The following is a 19,722-nucleotide window of genomic DNA, read 5'->3' as shown; positions in this document are numbered from 1 at the left end:
AAACATTGTAACCCAAATACTCAACTACCGTCTTCAACCGGCGAAGTTTTCTTTCTCTTCTGTAAGGGTGAGCGACTTGAAGGGGTGATAGAGGTGGTAGCGTAACTAACGTCCTAAAGGGTCGATCCACTTTACCGTCTGTACGCGACAATTCACGTAACGTACTTAAATAATAGTTATTGACACGGTATTGTGTCGAATGATTTAGGGACAGTTCACATATTACGTAATTAGGTTATCACTATTGGCCAATTCTTACACCTCCCCACCCCCACTACGTTATCAATTTTACAGATTAGTATAGCTATTGTGTCATAATAACACTAGCGTAATCTAAATCATTTGATGATTTGAACCCCCGCCCTGCCCCCATCGGTGATCGGCACGCCCGGGAGCGCGGTAAATATAGAAATATATGCTGAAGTGAGTGTGGTTTCTATAAAACTCTTCGCAGATACATATTTTGATGAATGAATTTGTGCCGTGACTATAAAATTATGGCATGACTAGAAGCCGCGCGGCACGTCCCAAAGTCCCACACATTTGAAATTATTTTACAATAACACAATTACAGTGGAATGTTTTAATTGTCAAAGGGGACGGTGTGTACGTGCTGAGGTAGCCGTGTTAGGGAAAGGCGCTGTAAGGGGAAATTAAGAAGAAATTGCCAAAATTATGCCCTTTATTAAAATTGAAATAACTCTTTTTTTTTTCAATATTTTTGAAGAATTTTTTGGAATGGGTTTTAAAGTTTGGCTTTCAAGTTTATTGTGGGGGAAAAAAATTTTTTGATGTAGGCCCCCAAAGGGGGATTTGGGTAAAATTTGGAAAAAATCTTTATTTTAATTATTTTTAAAAAAATGTTGCCCCCCCCCCCCCCCCCCCCCCCCCCCCCCCCCCCCCCCCCCCCCCCCCCCCCCCCCCCCCCCCCACCCCCCCCCCCCCCCCCCCCCCCCCCCCCCCCCCCCCCCCCCCCCCCCCCCCCCCCCCCCCACCCCCCCCCCCCCCCCCCCCCCCCCCCCCCCCCCCCCCCCCCCCCCCCCCCCCACCCCCCCCCCCCCCCCCCCCCCCCCCCCCCCCCCCCCCCCCCCCCCCCCCCCCACCCCCCCCCCCCCCCCCCCCCCCCCCCCCCCCATATTTGAGGGGACACAAAAATTATGCCATTTTTAACTTTTTTGAGGGGTTTTAAAAGAACGTTTTTTTCCCAAAGTCCGTTTTCCAAATACCAAAACCCAAAACCCAGTCCCTTTAGTTTTTAACCTGGGATATAAATAATTTTAAAAAATAATAACTTAATATCGAGTAGGGAAACCCGGGGGGTTTTTGAGGATGGTATTTAAAAACAGAACAGCTGGGCTGTAATAATATCCCGATTGTCAGAAAATATCGTCTAATCAAGCTAAAAAAGTTTGGTAACTTATCGACTACCCGAGAAATTGAAAGTACGACTTTTTTCCCGTTTTTCTCACCAAAATTTTTTTCAGCGCTTTTTTTCTCATCGTCAGATTCCCTTATTCCCATACGTAATGACCCTCCTGCTTCTATATCGCTCCCTCTTCGGCTTCTGTCTATTACTGCTCTCTCCGCGGCCATCTGTAAATGGGGGGTTGTAAAAAGATAAAACAAGTCAGTATACAGTTTTCAGCCAATTCAGAATGAATCAAACGGTTTTCTTTCCAAACTGATCGCTTGTTCAGGTTAGACGATACGAAATTTCAGTGGCCTTTTACTCCCAAGTTATATACATATCTTCATTAAAAACACTGTTTGTGGCTCATCGCAAGCTGATCTGCAAATTTTATAGCAAACTTAATATTGTGATAGTGAATATTTTACCTTGAGCGGGCCCCGTCACAGTTGACAAAAAAAGTATCTCGACGAGGGAGCCTGGGAGAGATAGAACTTAGCCTAAAATGATAGGGAAAGGGTTAAACAAAGTTTTCAAAACAATTTAAAACGAAACATGCAGCATTAATAACCAAACATGATGAGCCATAACAGAGTAACCACACCACGATAAACCCAATTGCCATGGTTACGCGCAAGTGTGAAGTAACACAGTTACAATAGATATTGATATAATTCATAAATATAGCCGAAAAGACAGACAAGTAAGTATTTTAGTTGAGGTTATGATATGATTAAGAGTTAAAAGGTTTTGCCAATTCAGCTGGCTGCCAAAATCAGGGACAATCCAAAGATAGATTTTAGTGACGATCGTATCATAAACAACATCGACACTAAAATCTCATTATATGTAACTACTGACAGTTCTGCCCGACAGTTCCGCCACTCTAGATCAATTGCCTTCCATGGATGATGCCGACGAATCAAAACAAAGTTTTAAAAACAACCTTTCGTTGGTAGTACGTAAATCCGGACCTCTGTCAAGGAGCTGGTCGGATCCACACTTGCCGGTAAGGAAACAATTACTGAAAACAGCCATGATACTTTCACTTTCAACTGCTTTTTACTAAAAATGGCTTAAATTGCATGACTTTTAATCCCATCCACACCTATTGATACTAGTAACATAGTTTACTATGAAAATATAGGTAGAGTGAATGGGTTCAGCCACAGACCTCAAATTACATTGCCCGTATGATGGAAACGAGTCATCTTTAAGCATTTCTAAGTAGTTTTGTATGTATCATCGCGTCTGGATCTGTCAGCATTGATTTACTTTAGCATAATATGACGTTTATACTTGTCGGCTAAACACGGCTTTGTATAGATACGATAGGACGTCTGTCTCATTAGGAATAACTAATAAGAATCTATTAGAACTCATGCAGACAATTTTTAGAAGTGCAGCAACGTTGTGTCAGGTGTGCTACCAAATAGAAATTATCATTGTCAGGATATTACAGCAGCTTTCCTGTCTTTTAGCTTTATTTTCTACGAATTGCTACGATGTTGCTAGGGGACCACTATGGCGTTACGATGGTGTTACTGTGGCGTTGCTAAGGTACCCTTCAGCTCTGTTCAGACCATAAGTTGCTTTTAAAAGGTCAAAATAAATATACTCATGGGTTTAACCTTTTAGGAAGTTTCTGGAGTCAAAGAAATAACAACACAGATTTTGGCTGAATTTGCTTGCAACCTTATTCAAAACAATTCATTTCGGCGTCCCGGACTCTACGGCCTTGAGACTTCTCTTAAATGCACTCGCGCCTGTTTACATTTGAAAGTTTGCATGATATTAACGACCCAGGAATATCTATAATGTATAGCTCACAGTATGACTATCGTTTTCAGATAAGTTCAAACCCGCTATGTGTTCAAATCAGTGTCTACATTTCATCGGCTGTATCATAGGTCAAGATAATATTTCTTGATGAGATAAAGCTTACTTTCGAAAAGAAACATTTCCTGTAACCATGGGCACCCCTAATTTGATATGGAATTCTATCTATTTTGATCGAAAATATGAAACAAATATTTCCCGCCGTAGAGTCCTAGTTTTCTACTGCACGCCGACCGTAGACGTCTTTTACCCTCGGTTTGGGCTCACACCCCCCAAAAGTACCGGTAACCCGGGCCTCGTTTAGATGGGGTACAGGCACCCTTTTTGGGGGGGGTTCCAAAAAAATATTTTAGATGGCCCGAAATCATTTGGGTTTTGATTAATCATCTACACTCGACTGTCACGTGATTTTTAAAAACCCGTTTTTAAGGGGGCCAGAATAACCCCATTAAACTGATTTTCCAAACCCCAATCCAAACCCCCTCTTAACAAAAACATATGCCAAAAACCCAACCCTTTTAGAACGAGATATTTGAAAAAATTTTATTTTTTATAATTTGGAAAATATCACGTGATCAAAACAGCTATTTCGCCTTTATTGCCAGGGGAATTTTTTTGTATGAGGGGTGATTCGGAATCAGCGTTCAAACCCCCTGGGGGGGCTTTTTAGAAAAATCTTTTTTGGTCGATGATTTTTGCACGTCGGCCAAACCCTTCCCCTTCATATATTGTCAAATAATAAAAATCTTCATCAGTAGTTATAGGGTGTAAGAGATCATAATGATACAAATTAAACCATTTTTAGATTAACAAAGCAAAAAACGGCCCCTTCGTAAATAGGCGGGGAAGTGAGTGATCTTGAACAAAGTTACCGTACCATAAGTCGAAAACTAAAAGTGATGGCAAATCCTCGAAAGAGGTGTTTGATCACCAAACACTGTGCAGATATTTTGAAAATATATTATTATTATCTGTATCAGGTATTCCTTATAAACCAGAGGGCAATGAGATCTGGCGTCTCTTAATTCTCTATAGCGGTTTTCGACTAATATAATAGTTACTGTTAACAAAGAACAACGAAGGACCACTAAATAACTGAAGTAATTGCACGCAGTAAACGATATCCCTCACCTTCTTCCTGGGTCGGGGTCTGTTGCCATAGCAACGAGGGAAGAAGAGCGGCAGCGGTTAGGGTGGGTTTTGCGATGGTTATTGATTTCTTACCGAAGTTTGCTAAAAACGTCGGTGGAATAGTATTCTATGTCATAAACAGCCAATGATCAGCTAAATAGTACGGTTTATTTTACACGGTGACTCGTTCTACTTGAAACTGTATCAATGGTAACAGAGTTTAAATGGTCTCTTACTCATTAGTCTTAGTCTTACAGGAGATCTACACGGTGAATGTAAGTGGGTCTGGGAATCTATGGCGTAAGACTCTACGGTGGAAAACTTTACGGTGGCGCCGTACAAAAAACCAACAGGTGTAAAAAACAGGACTATTAGTGGCAAAGTCTATAATCAGGCATGAGATAGTAAGATAAAGAACTTAAGAAATAATGCGAGCAAACAAATGTTATATTTTTTTATCGATATTGATAAACTTGGCAAGGTGTCCCCTCATTAAATTTATGAGTCTAAGGCGTTGCAAGAGTGGCAAATTCGAATTCGAAACAATAAATTTGGAATTAACACAGTTGTTTGCCTAAAATTTGTGACAAAGACCAGGCAAGGGGATATACAAGGATTTCTAAGATATGATATTACACGATTATACATTGTGTCAGTGATCACATAAGCCTGTCCTCCAGTCCCTATCCCCCAAGTAAATATCAATATATAATCAGGTACTAGATAGTCAGAAATAATGCGAGCTCTCAGCATATATCTCAGAGTCAGTATCACTATCGAAATATATTGTGGATTGTCGACTGAAGCATGAAGTTTATTAAATTCCGAGACAAAATATTTAACGGCGCTTCCTGAGAACAGAACATGGGGATTTGAACTTAAAACACACGAGATAGCCGGAACCAGTACAAATAAGTGAAGCTATATTTTAACTAATTATTCTTAGAAGACTGTTTATGGTTAGTTGACTCTGAGATCAAAACCTTCACTACAAGAGGCTTCGTCATAAAAGTAAAAAATTGAAAATAAAACGGGGAACCGGTTTCAATAAAAGATATAAAAAAACGTTCAAATTATTTTACACCTACCCCTAAAAAATTGTTTCCCCAACATGTCAAACTACAAAAAAAATTTGATTGGCAGCGGGGTAGATAAAGAAAAGAATTTTTGAAATATAGACCCCAGAATGTTTGTTGAATATCATTTAAAAAAACGGCAAAAAGTGCACAACACACCCAAAAGGGGATAGAATTATAAGGAAGTTAGGAAATAGGCAAAATTGAAAGAATCGCACATAACTGGGCCGGCTAGCCCCGTCTTCCGCCTAATCTCTTTTTTAATGAAAATTTAAAAGTGGGTCCCCCAAAGGTTTAAAACAAGCACTGATAACGAAACAAAAAATTTTATTTCACTGTGTTGGGTTTGTTGACCAAAAAAGTTTCTAACAGACTAGATTGTTGATGAAATTGTCTTGACCCCATTTTGTGAAATTACAAAAAAAAAAAAGTAACCCTTTTTTTTTTAAGGGGGGGTCAAAAGAGACAGGGGAAATAGCACCGGAAATTTAAAAAGGAATTAAAGAGGAATTAAAAAGGGGAAATTTAAAAAAGAATTAAAGAGGGGAATTTTAAAGGGGGAATTAAAAAAGGAATTAAAAAAGGAATTTAACCCTTTAAAAAATTCCCAAAGGGGAAAAACTAAAAGAAATCGTCTTGGCTATACATAAATTTTTTAAAAAGGTTTTTATTTAAAATTTTAGACTTTTTCACAACCCTTTGGCCCCTTTAGATGAGAAAACAATATCTGTAAAAGTTTAAAATTTAATTTTAGAAATACTTTGTCTGGGAGGATGAATGTAAAATTTTGGGTAAAAAAATATCCTGTGGTTTAAAAAAAAGACCGATATAACAGAAAAAAATTTTAAACGGGTTTGGGTTTGATCCACATTTCGAAAAGTAACTCAGGGAAAAACCCCAAAAAAAGACGCTTCAAAGCATTTACAATGAAGGATAATTTTTTATAGATTTTAAATCCCCAAATTTTTTAAATTAAGGGGGACAATCTATTCCCTTTCAAAATTTAAAAACAAACTATAAAATTTTTTCAACATTTTAGGGATTAAGGGCAAAGGATAATTTAGAGTACGGAAAAACTTTATTTCCCTCACCAAAGCAAATTTTTAAAATAAAATAATTTAAAAAAAAAAAATTTTTTTAAACCTTTATTTAAAGATTGTAAATATGAATATCGACCATTTTGTGTTTTTTTCTACGATTTCCCAAACCCCGAACTTTGGGAAATAATGCAAAGGGGAAAAAAGGTTTCAGGGGAGAATAAAATTTTAGTTTACATTTTAAAAGGGTTTTTTCGAAACAGGGCCCTTTTTTGAAAAAGCAAAAAAGGGGACGGGCCCCAAACCCGGCCCGTCCGGGAAAAAATTAAAATACAAAAGACAGTTTTTAAAGGTCAAAAACAATCTGACATATTTTTTTCCTTCTAGTAACCCCGAACCCCTTGATTTGGATTTTTTAAATAAAAACGTTTTAGTTCCCGGAAAAATTAAATTTAAATTTCATTGCATGAGTATATAAAAGAAAATCTTAGATAAATGCAAAAATGAATTTACAAAAATTTAAAAAAAACCCCATCAGAGGGGGTCTTTAAAGGCCTTTTTAAATTTGATTTTAAGGAAAAACTAACACTTTCGCTAGGCTGAGTCCCTTTAAAAAAGGGAAATAAATGGCGGGTAGCCCAAAAAATAAACAAAGGGGTAGACAAACCCCCCCCCCCCCACGATTTTTTTAAAAAGTTTTGTAAGCCCAAACGAAAAGGCATCAAAAATATTTTAACTACAGGAACAAAATTTAAAAATTTAAGGGGGAAAACCCGTGTTACGTGCGTGTGATAACACGGGTTTTCAGCGAGGGAAACACCCATGATGACCTCTTTTCGCTCGATTTTTTCAATCCCAAAAATCCAAAATTTTTCAATCTAATCCGCGCGCGGCTCCCCTAGCTAATTTCGGGTTTCTTTTTCCAATGGGTTTTGTTTGCGTTTCACGTGTTCTTTTCTGTAGGCCCCAATTGGTTTTAAAATGATCAACGTGAATGGGTGGGGCACGGCACATCAACTTCCAATGAGCGTACTTTCCTTTTTTTTGAGGGGTTTGGGGTCCCTAAATTTATCAGCCCAAAAAAGATTTGGGGGGGAATGACGGCTGAGGCGGCCCCCGTAATTTAAAGGGGCCCAAAAATTTGGAAAATTGGGGGCCCCCCTTTTACGGGCCCCCCCCCCAGTGGGGTCTTTTGGGGGCCCCAAGTTAGCAAGTCCCAGTTCCCTTCCCCGTTTCCCCCCCCTTTCAGTTTCCCCCTCCTCCTCGGTTTTTCCCCAGTCCCTTATCATTTCTCCCAAGTCCTCCCCCCTCCCCTCGGCCTCTTCGTCCCCCAAAATGTTTGTTCCCCTTTGTCCTAATGTCCTTCCCAAATCCCCCAATGTTCGTCCGGGTCCGCCCAAAGTCCGTCCGAGTCCGCCCCAAAGGGCCCAAAAAAACCGTCCGTTGTTTTAGAATCCAAAAAGGAAAAGGGCTTGGGCACCCCCCCCCCCAAAAAGGAATTTAGAATCCGGCCCCCCCGGCCGATGTTGTGGCAAGGGGGTAGTTTTTAATTTTGCGCGGCGGGGTTTTTAAAATTTTAAAGGAAGGCCGCCCCCGGCCCCTTAAAAAATTTTTTTTGCCCATTCATTTTTTACAAAGTCAGCTAGTACCGAGATAATTTTGAACTTTTTTTTAATAGGGTGGCAGGGTTTTGGGGCCTTTTTTTAGTAAATTTTGGGCCGAAAATTTTGCTTAACCCCTTTTGCTTAGCATGTTTGTTCGGTTGGGGCTGCCGTTTAATAAAAGGGGGGGGCAGCTGAACTGAACCCCGGGACTTCATTGCCTATGTTCAACAATGTCAGTAATCTCCATGAGGTTTTCCGTTGAACCACATGGCCATTTCGGGACAATAGTCGTTTCATAGCGTGTCATCCTTTGACTTGAGGTTATCGTAAACCACACTTACATTTAGGGTTAAACAGCTAACAACACTAATGATACGATAACTAATAAAGGACAAACAGTAATAAGCTACAAATTATATAATGTACTATTTTTTTGGGCGTTTTTTGTATCTCTGAACAGGACAATTCAAAGATGCAGATTGCAGGGTTCAACTATAAGTTGAAAATCCTAATCGACGTATTTTTAGCCATGTAATATGGCTAACAATACCTCGATTAGGATTTTGAGCCCACACCTTTTTGCTACGCTATCTGCGAACAACTATCCGAGTAACTGAAAGCACTGGCAAAAAATAAGTGCATAAAGATGAGTCAGGGGAGACTTTGAAGAGGAGCGGTATGCGAGTGCCTGATTGTGTTTTTTATCTTGGAATGTTTAAAATTTAACAGTACCAGTCTCCACTGAGGTCTGTGAGGCTTTAAAAACTAACAATTTGGACTTTGTGATTCAAAGAAAGCTAAAAGACAACTTCAATATCACTTTTAAAAACATTACATAATTATAAAGCCAGCGTTTTTTGAGTTTTAAAATCTAAACAAATAGGAATTCACAACATTAGAAAGACGCAATGATAAAGGTAACATGCGCTACTTTATTGGCTACTATAGCAACCACAGTCCTACTAAAGACTACTTGTGAAGAACAGTGGCATGCACGACAAAACATATTACTAGATACAGATACAATACATAACTAGATACAGATACAATACATTACTAGATACAGATACAATACATTACTAGATACAGATACAATACATTACTAGATACATATACAATACATTACTAGATACAGATACAATACATTACTAGATACAGATACAATACATTACTAGATACAGATACAATACATTACTAGATACAGATACAATACATTACTAGATACAGATACAATACCATTACTAGATACAGATACAATACATTACTAGATACAGATACAATACATTACTAGATACAGATACAATACATTACTAGATACAGATACAATACATTACTAGATACAGATACAATACATTACTAGATACAGATACAATACCTTACTAGATACAGATACATACATTACTAGATACAGATACAATACATTACTAGATACAGAATACACTACATTACTAGATACAGATACAATACATTACTAGATACAGATACAATACATTACTAGATACAGATACAATACCATTACTAGATACAGATACAATACATTACTAGATACAGATACAATACCATCTACGCACTGATAATACAATACAATTAATTCTGATATGCCTTATATTTGTATTAATTGTAAAGTCAAATTTTATCGACAGTTTTCTTGTTTCAGTTTTTCACTGCTCAATTTAAAAAAATGTATTCTATGCCTAGCTGGCAGTTTAAGCGATTTATAAATGTTTAAAGTAATTTTAGTGATTTATACGCTGATTGATTTATATACGCTCTAACTCATTTAAAATGTCAATTTGTGCTGCAATATAGGTCTCGGTTCGAGAAATTAAACGTACATTTTTCAAATTCCAATGAAACAGAGGTTAAAAAATGTATTCGCGGAGGTCAGATCATACTCGTGAATCATATCCACTATTGAATGAGGATCTCACTTATCAAACCGTCTTAGAGACTAGAGTTACTAACAAATATCACTTAGTCGCTTTTTCTTTGTTGGCGAAACTGGTTGCCCGTTTAAAAGAATCGTTAACATAATTTTACGTACGCCAGTTTTTGCCCATTTAGACTGCCTCTTTACACATTAAGCCGTAGGTAGAAAATAGGTAGAAATAGGTAGAACTATGTAGAAATAGGTAGAAATATGTAGAAATAGGTAGAAATGCCACTTACATTAGCTTCTACAAAACCCCTCCCCCACAAGCTGATTTACGTGATATAATGTGAACGATACTTTGATAGGACAGTAAAAAAAACAACAAAGATTACAAACTTGAGAACTGATAGTATAAGGACATATAATACTCATAATATATAAGTCACCGTTTCATTGTCACTAATCGCAGATTTTAATTGACATATTTTTATTTTTTGGATATCGTTTAAGGAACATTTCATTAAAATAAACGATTTCCAAGGTTAAACCAAGAAACTACGAACTGAAAGAACAATTAAATTACTCTTTAAATACTGGAGATTTCCATAATTATAATGTTTACTCCTGGCTGCAATACCCCATTTTATTACTTAAGTTTGGAAGTAAACCCCTAAAATAACAAATCAGTGTATACCAAATGATACCAGATCATACCTGATAACTGCTGCCCCCAAAAAAGATTATTAAATATATCCTGAGTAAAATTTAGTCTTAAGCACTCTCTTAATTTTAAGAGAGTTTATCATCAGTGGATATTGTGTAGATGTTACACAGAGATTTAAAATGTAACAAGGTACAAGGCTTGCTCGGTTTTCAGTCTGCATGGTTTGATATTATGGTGATTTGGACCTAGATCTTCCAGAGGCCAGCGGGAAACAGGAGAGCGGGAAGCTGATTTGGGAAGTGGGAGATTTCCTTCTGTCTGGAGGAGCGGCCGGGGCTGACTCCTGGACCTGGATCTGGACGAGAGGGTGTTTTAGAGCCAGGTGTGTGTGATCTGGACCTGGACTGACGGGATCTGCGGGGGGATCTGCTGCGACGTCTCCTTCTGGGGCTCCTGCTGCGACTGCGGCTGCCCCTCCGGCCCGTAACCGTAACGTGTAGCCGCGGTCTCCTTGCGTCTCATCAGGTTAGGATTCTTTCTGTCGCCCTCTGCAAAAACAATCTCCAACTCCCTGTCCATGAACCTGTATCCGTCCAGCTCCTCCATGGAATCTGATGCGTCACGTGCGTCCTCAAACTCAACATACGCGAAACCACGTGGCTCTCTCGTGTAGTAGTCAAGAGGGATGTACACGTCTCTCACGTAGCCATACCGAGTAAACAACTTGCGCAGATCCTCAGGCTTGGTGTCGTATGACACATTACGTATAAACAAAGAGGTGGTCCCTCTGCCTCTACCACTGCGGCGATGTGACATGACCTGATCAAAAGAGAAGTTAAAAATATTTACAAACACCGTAAACAATAAACAATAATCCCGTGTATCACTTAAGTGAAATGAAGTAAGTAACGAATCAAGCAGAGAGAGAGAGGTAAGAATGAAGTAATGTTGAGTGAATGTTGTGTACACATGTCATGTGACATAGCCTGTCAAAATCCACTGTCAAACACAGTCATACACTTTCATTGCACTGATCATGTGACTTATTAGCTTAGCAACTAAACTTATCTAGTTACTACAACAATCTGAACACCTCCAGTATGATGTTACCCTTAATGCTAGTTGAATTGGGGTGGCAAGCCATACAGTATAGCCTCAACAGTGGTTAATATCATAGCGTGGATAAGCTGTGAACCCCGAGGTCTAGGTCGGAATTACGGCAGTATCCAAGACGCCCGACCAGCGGAATTCCACGTTAAACCTATTTCCAACAATATCCCTATTCCACTTCACTGGTCGGGCTCCTTGGATAGTGCTGAAATTACTCCCCAATGGTAATGACGAGTAAAATAAACTGTCATGTCATCATGATGATATCTCGTTTACACTTACTAATATTTGAGATGGATGTGTATGAAAATGACACCGTAATACCAAGATAAGGGTGTGTTAAATAACTTCTTACAAATTGCACTTGTATGGATCTTTAATCTTTGTTATTCGTTAGGGAATCTTGAACTTTAATAAAATCTTTAGCTTTAGCCTTTATATAATCTTTAGCCTTTAGAACTCTAGAATCTCTGCCCTGGTTGATTGAATGTGAGATAATTCAGAAGCGTTTATTACACTGTATTCCTTAATGGTTTACAATTATGTTGAACATCACAATTTCAATTTTTTTCAGATCACTTGAATTTTTTGGTTCACGAAAAAGTATACGGTCACAGGGGTGAGCTGGGGCAGGAAAAAGATACTAAGTTTAATTTAGTTAAAGGGGACAAATTCTGGTGAAAGAGGGGTCTGGAGGAGGGGTCCTGCCCCAGTAAGAGGGGTCATACTCTAGTAAGAGGTGTCATACCCCAGTAAGAGGTGTCATACCCCAGTAAGAGGGGTCATACCCCAGTAAGAGGTGTCATACCCCTGTAAGAGGGGTCAATGGTCATACCCCAGTAAGAGGTGTCATACCCCAGTAAGAGGGGTCATACCCCAGTAAGAGGTGTCATACCCCAGTAAGAGGGGTCATACCCCAGTAAGAGGGGTCATACCCCAGTAAGAGGGGCCATACCCCAGTAAGCGGGGTCATACCCCAGTAAGAGGTGTCATACCCCTGGCCCTGTAAGAAGGGTCATACCCCTGTAAGAGGTGTCATATCCCAGTAAGAGGGGTCATACCCCAGTAAGAGGGGCCATACCCCAGTAAGAGGGGTCATACCCCAGTAAGAGGGGTCATACCCCAGTAAGAGGTGTCATACCCCAGTAAGAGGGGTCATACCCCAGTAAGAGGTGTCATACCCCAGTAAGAGGGGTTATATTCCAGAAAGAGGGGTCGCCAGGTCCTGCCCCTGTAAGAGGGGTCATACCACTGTGGGAAAAGCCTTACTCCTTTGCCATTTGATAACTTCTTAACTTTGAAATTTGTAATGTACTCACTCACCAAATATAATCTTTACAGATTCTTTATTCCTGCCACTTTATCTTTACTTTCTATTTTATTGCTCGCTCTGAACATCATAAAATTTGAGTGCAACTCTGAAAAGCAGTGATACGCAAAAGAGACAATTCACAATTCATTCAACCTGTTAAGTGTTATTTATCCCATTAATTAAAGTAGTTTAAAAAGAAATTATAACTTGAGTTTTACAAAGTATTGCAGGTTAGAGAACATTATCACAGAGACATACTACGGAGCTAGGGTAACAAAATCCAACTAGAAAATTAAAAAATCATTCCTATTAAATTATGTAGACTAGTAGGCTAGGAGACTATTTACTAAGTAACATACTCTAGAAACTATTTTCATTTTAATACTACACAATACCCTACAATGCAAATAAGGCTTTTAGCATGCTTCCCTCGTAATACTAACATATCATAACAGATTACATTTAAAATATTGTCGATACAAAAATATCCCATTAGGACACATCATCTTTGTGTCATTAAAGATAAAATGAATACATGGCTGAATTGTTTCAGTATAGCAGTTTAGTATCTCATGATGCCCTTATATGGGCAACAAACATTTTCCTCTCAGAGTAATATTAATCTCCTGTATAACTGCTGTTTCGTGAATAAAACTATTTGACTTGGCGTTCTCTTGACAGTCCAGGGCGTCGTGAATCTTATTACCTGAATAGAATAATATAAAACTAATGATAATATAAGCAAATAAGCACCACACATGACTAGTTTTATGTGTAATCATGTTAGTAAGCATGTGAATTGTGAGTGGTCGGGCCATCAAATCTAGAAACTTGGTGGGTCATTTGAAGTTGTGGGGGGGGGGGGGGGGCGGGGGTTCATAATGGCCGTGTTACGGAAAATTTGGAGCACGTGGTCGTACATGGTGGTCTTTAAACTCAATGGTTCTAGATAAAATGGCCATTTCTTTTTTTGAAATTTTCATTTAACTCTAGTTTTAGTTCCAACCTAAAAATATACTAATTACTAGGGCTCTGTTCGCGTTTGGGCAAAAAGGACGACAATCGGTGTGCCTCTCCCCCAAGACAGGATGAGTGAGAAGGGAATAAAAGAGAAGACAGGATGAGTGAGAAGGGAATAAAAGAGAAGACAGGATGAGTGAGAAGGGAATAAAAGAGAAGACAGGATGAGAGAGAAGGGAATAAAAGAGAAGACAGGATGAGTGAGAAGGGAATAAAAGAGAAGACAGGATGAGTGAGAAGGGACAAAAAAGAGAAGACAGGATGAGTGAGAAGGGAATAAAAGAGAAGACAGGATGAGTGAGAAGGGAATAAAAGAGAAGACAGGATGAGTGAGAAGGGAATAAAAGAGAAGACAGGATGAGTGAGAAGGGAATAAAAGAGAAGACAGGATGAGAGAGAAGGGAATAAAAGAGAAGACAGGATGAGTGAGAGATGATACTACGATAGGATTATTAGCAGCGGTGTAAACGGTGCGGCGTGGGCTCACAATTTGAATGGATGGTTACAGTCTGTGAGTGTGTCAATGATCAGTAATATACTCGGATAGTCCAACATGTAGACTTTCAAATCAGTCATCACAAGACTCCAGGAACACACACTCTTAAAAAATGGCTGGCGCATTATTTGAGAACATTAGCATGCACTTCCAACACCGGATTTGCAGTGGATGTACAATTCTGCAAATGCACAAATGTTATACCCTTGACAGTGTGTTGATAAGGATGAGCTATGTAGTGTACATGTAGAATGATAATATATTATGACATAATGATATGATATATGTAGTACAATACTCACAATTTAAGTTATAAATCTAATAGAATACTTACTCGACTATTGCAGAGGGCTGTTATGATAACAGATCGATCTTTGAAACCTTTTATAAGCCTTTTAACTTTCTCTTAACTACTTTAAATCGAGAATAGATCTCAACAGATCCTTTAAGGTTTACGTAGCGCGTAAGCGGTTTTGTCCTTAAATTCTTTATCATTGTCATGGTAACAGTAGTGTTGTCCATGGTAACTGTAGTGTTGTTATGGCGGTGTTTAAAAAACTCCATACCGGGCTTAAGTTAAACTTATTTCTTTGTTCATGTCGGTTTACGTTACCTTTATTTCTTTGATCGTATGGCAATATGACATCATCTTTTAAAGATATGAATCTTGGTATATAATTTCTCCATCGTCCAGTAATTTTATACAGGACTAGGTGCTGAATAATATTAGGAACTATAAATTTACCAACTCTAGTCATCATCGGGGGAGGTCAGATATTGGACAAGAAACCTTTTGGAAGTGGAGACAGCTGATTCACTTCCAAAACTTTGACGTCTTCATGGCTGTGTCAAATAACAGCAATATCACAGTGGAACACTTTTCCATAAAATAAATTGATAAGCCGCAAAAGGTTGGAAATATCATTTAATTCTCTAGCTCATAATCTAAGGTTGCTGGAGCAAAATGAAACCTCGACTGTTTCATATGAACACTTTGGAGCAGAATAGAGCTTTGACATTAAATTAGACTACTTTGGGGAAAAAATGGACCTTTGGCATTGTATTTGACTACTTTGGCATAAATTGAACCTTTGTAAACGTTTGAAGACTTTGAAGCAGAAGAAACTTTGATGTCGGCCTCTCATATCATTGGAGCAAGTGAAAACCATGGCATGTCCGCCCATAACTACTTGAAGCAAATTGAAGCTTTGCTTTGGGCCTTTCACTACCTTGAGGGGGGATTGAGGCTTGGAACAACATATTGTGTACATGAGCTTTAACCGAAGAGCAGTTCTTTTAGAGTGACCTTTGACTGAAGAATTCCGGAGAATCTGCAAATCTACCAATAGCTGATGCACTTAATCTGAAGAATAGTTGCGTCAAAGCTTACAATTACATATCCTTTAAGTCTAAGTAATTTTTCAGATGAACTGATGAGCAAATCGAAATCGTAACAAAATAATGATTCAACGATTTTACTATATTATATGTTAAAAATTTGACGTTGAATCAGGTTTCATTATGAATCGAATGCAAACACTTAATAATTCTGAACGCCATGTCGTAGAAATTATATTCAGACTACCTAAAATAATCTCCTAGATGAAACAGATTAAAGTTCCCAGTCATCATACTGTATTAAATGAAAGATTCCCTTTTGATAAGTCATCACGTTATGTAACAAAAATTCAACACATCAGGTAAATTTGAAGATTTGGAAAAAAATCATGTGTAAGTTTACAATTAGTACGATGAATCTACAGAGGTTATATACATATTTGACATACCTCTAGCTTTAGTTGAAGTCTATGTCCAGATTGTCCATATCATCCATTGCATCCAACTCTTCGTAATATTCTTCCTCATCAACAAACTCCTGGGTAAAAAGCAGAATTTAACAAGCAGTAACTGCACTGACTCATACAGAGTCGTCTAGCTCCATTTTCACCTGTTGCATATTTCTCTTTCACTTTCACTTTAACCCTTTCCATCTTTGGGTGCAGGTATAGTCCCTCCACAAAAATGATAGTGCAGGCTGTTCTCAAACGATCTCTGATTAAAAATTTGATAGCTATGTTTGTCAAATTGTTAACTATGTATCAAGTCGGAGAATCCGAATACTACTTACAAAATCCTCTTCATTGTTTCGTCTAGAATCACTCTGCCTTCTACGACTGCGGTTGGCGTGGTCCTCACGTCTCCGGTCAGACATTTTGTGTGATCGAGGTGAATGTGTTCTCTCATGATGAACTGGTATTTCAGGAGTTTCGAGCAAAACTCTTGCTTGAGGTGACCTCCCACGCATAACATCCCTTCCTCCTTTCGGAGACCTACCTCTAGGTCGAGAAACTTACTCTCCCTTTTGGGATATCTGGAAGAGAAACGTGATCTATTGGGTGGTGCAGTACTGTGATTTGCTTGCATGGGGCTGCCGCCTGATTGGCCTTTTCCTTGGAGGACTCTGATCAAAAGATCCTTGTGTTCGCCTGAGTCCATCATATCTAGACTGTCGACCATCATCTCACATTTTTTTCATCTCGCCTTTCATTCATTCGATCATCTCTAGCCCGCACTCTGCCCACCCTGTCGTGAGGACCCTATCGTCCTATCATCCTTGTTGTCATTAGAAACAGTTATCCTGTGGTTTGTTAAAGGGCTGGTATGGTGACGGACTCTGGGAGGGCTGGTAGATCTCCTACTAGATAATATGATCAATCTTCTCTTATGCTGTGTTTACTTCTGTTCACGTTGGGTCTGCAGACCAGGAGAGGGTGATCTACGGGAAGTGCGATGAATAGGGGATCTGTTTCCAGGGGAACGCCCCTCAAAGCATGGTTCAGAATGTTGAGGGGAGATTCAATAAGAGGAGCAGGAGACCTGACCCTTCTCTGTGGACGATTGTGTGGAGCTGGCGACCTCTGCCTCCTCACAATGTGTTCTTTACCCGGTGGGGATCTGTTTCTAACTGGGCCTGGGGAGCTCCCTTCGTACAGGTATTCTTCTCCTGGAAGGAGGAGAGCGAGCTGGGTCAAGTCCTACTGTCAATCTGTTTCTTACAGGAGATCCTCCTCTGGTAGGGGATCTTTGCTGAGGAGGTGATCGCTGACGAATGATAGGGGATCTCTGTCTTAATGGTGAACGATTTCCTTGCCGTAAACATGGTGAATGATCCCGGTGGGAAGTTGCGATAGAAGGAGGGGAGTTGCGCCTATTCATTGATCTATGAGGCTGAGGGGGAACTCCTTCTCCGTCGTGGGGATTTGATCTTCTCCGATCAGAAGAAACTGTTTCTCCGTGAGGTGGTCTCCTTCTCCAACCATTTGACCTGAAATAATTGTCAAAATTCACAGGACAAAGACATGGATAATTTTGGGGAGTTGGACCATATTTCTTGACATGGAAAGCGTTTTACCAATCAGTACAGATTAGAGGAATGGCCAATAAAATGTACATATTATATATAATATAATATAAAAAGTTCATATATTAAGATTAAATCATAATTTTGGAGGATATTATCTTAATTGTATCACTAATTTCTGTTGATTAATTGAAGGGTTTGTGTATTTATTGTGAAAATATCATATAAGTTGGTTGTTACTTGTTGGACACTGAAATAAATAAAAACAACCTTTTATTAAAGCAACTTTAAACAGACTGGATCTGCAATGATGTGGAGTTGCCACATGCCTGATAAATCAGTATAACTGCATGAAAAATTACCTGGTTTTTTGCGATCCCCTTCTGCAAAGCGTACATCAAGTTCTCGACCTTTCATTTTAAAACCGTGTAGTTCCTGAACAGCTGCTTCAGCATCTTGCTCGTTTTCAAATTGAATGTATCCAAAACCTCGTGGTTCCTGAAAATATAATATTGTACTTGATCGCATTCAATATAATTTAAGATATATATGAATCTTGATTGTTGGAGGGAGTATGCGTTACATTTAAAACAAACATTAAAGGCTCTCGTGATGAAAATATCATTAAAGAATTCAAATTTGAGAAGAAAAGTTAAAACAAGTTTCTGCCAACCTTTGTGTGAAAGTCGAGAGGGATATAAACATCTCGTAATCTGCCAAATTTTCCAAATACGTCTTTCAGATCAACTTCTTTGGCATCATAGGGTAAGTTCTTGACAAAAACTGATGCATTAGGAAGCGCCGACTTTTTTGGCATCCTTATGAATAAATTATTGTGAAATATGATATTATGTAGGTGGCAAATATGATAATGAAAATCTCTTGTATGTTTCATATGTGCTATAACAACTCAACATTCTATTAAATCGAAATATATGTGTTTAATCACGTAAATGGTTAAAGGCTATGAATGCTGCCAGCTGCTATACATTTTCTAGCAGAAAATGAGCAAGGTTGTTTCAATACTGACTCCTGCTGTTAGCGCAGTAACTTATTAATAATACCCACAGAAATTATTATGGGAAAATAGCATCTTTTCTGCTAAAGGTTTCACTTGATTGCCTTATTGACCAGGGCAGGCACTGGGGGTAGACATTCCAACACCAGTGCGTTGGGACATAGTGTTGGTCTGCTTCAGGATGGGTTAGATCCCAGACAAGCCGCCATCCCTCTACTGCTTTAGCTCAGTAGCAGCACGAGCACTGGTCTCCTGCCACATTGTTACCTCCAAAAGTACAGAAAGGTGGTGGACTTCGGGGCCCAGGATCCTCCCTCTTGATTTAAATGAGATCATATGGGGCCGTTTAACTAGTTGGCTAAATTATGGAGAGATTCATTTTGTCTCCAAAGAAATTCAACTCTTCTGATAAATACTTTTCGCGTGCTGCTTTTTGTTGGAATCGGAATTTCTTCTAGATTAGAATACGAGTCAGCTCCATTCAGTTCTTGTTTCAGTTGAAGGTGACTGTTGTCCTGGACTGCTTTTGTAAGAAAAAAGGCTGCGCCTCCACGAGTTATATTGGGGTTACTGATCAACTTTCAGGATTTAAAGAAAAGCCGATTATATACATCAAAATGGCGGCACATTCAGCAATGAGCATATAATTCGAAAAATTTAAAGAATTAACTAGCATGATTGTATGTTTCGAAATAACTATATCCCCTGGCCCTTTCAATAGTTCTGTTCCCCTAATTCCGTCAAATTTTAAATATCTAACAGTGTTATTATAT

At 38.9% G+C, this 19,722-nt stretch overlaps 1 protein-coding gene across 1 annotated transcript; it reads right to left on the bottom strand.

Annotated features, from left to right (window-relative positions):
• Positions 1-10,877: 10,877 nt before the first annotated feature.
• On the bottom strand, positions 10,878-18,748 carry LOC134820200 (uncharacterized). The gene is given in 6 exon segments (XM_063830424.1): positions 10,878-11,106; positions 11,108-11,451; positions 17,515-17,593; positions 17,811-17,895; positions 18,294-18,429; positions 18,605-18,748. Coding segments are annotated over 6 exon segments (1,017 nt in total).
• Between the last annotated feature and the right edge of the window lie 974 nt (positions 18,749-19,722).

This window comes from Bolinopsis microptera, chromosome 8, assembly GCF_026151205.1.
Source record: "Bolinopsis microptera isolate Bmic1 chromosome 8, MBARI_Bmic_1.0, whole genome shotgun sequence".
Classification (NCBI taxonomy): Eukaryota; Metazoa; Ctenophora; class Tentaculata; order Lobata; family Bolinopsidae; genus Bolinopsis; species Bolinopsis microptera.
This window is presented reverse-complemented; position numbering and strand designations above follow the sequence as displayed.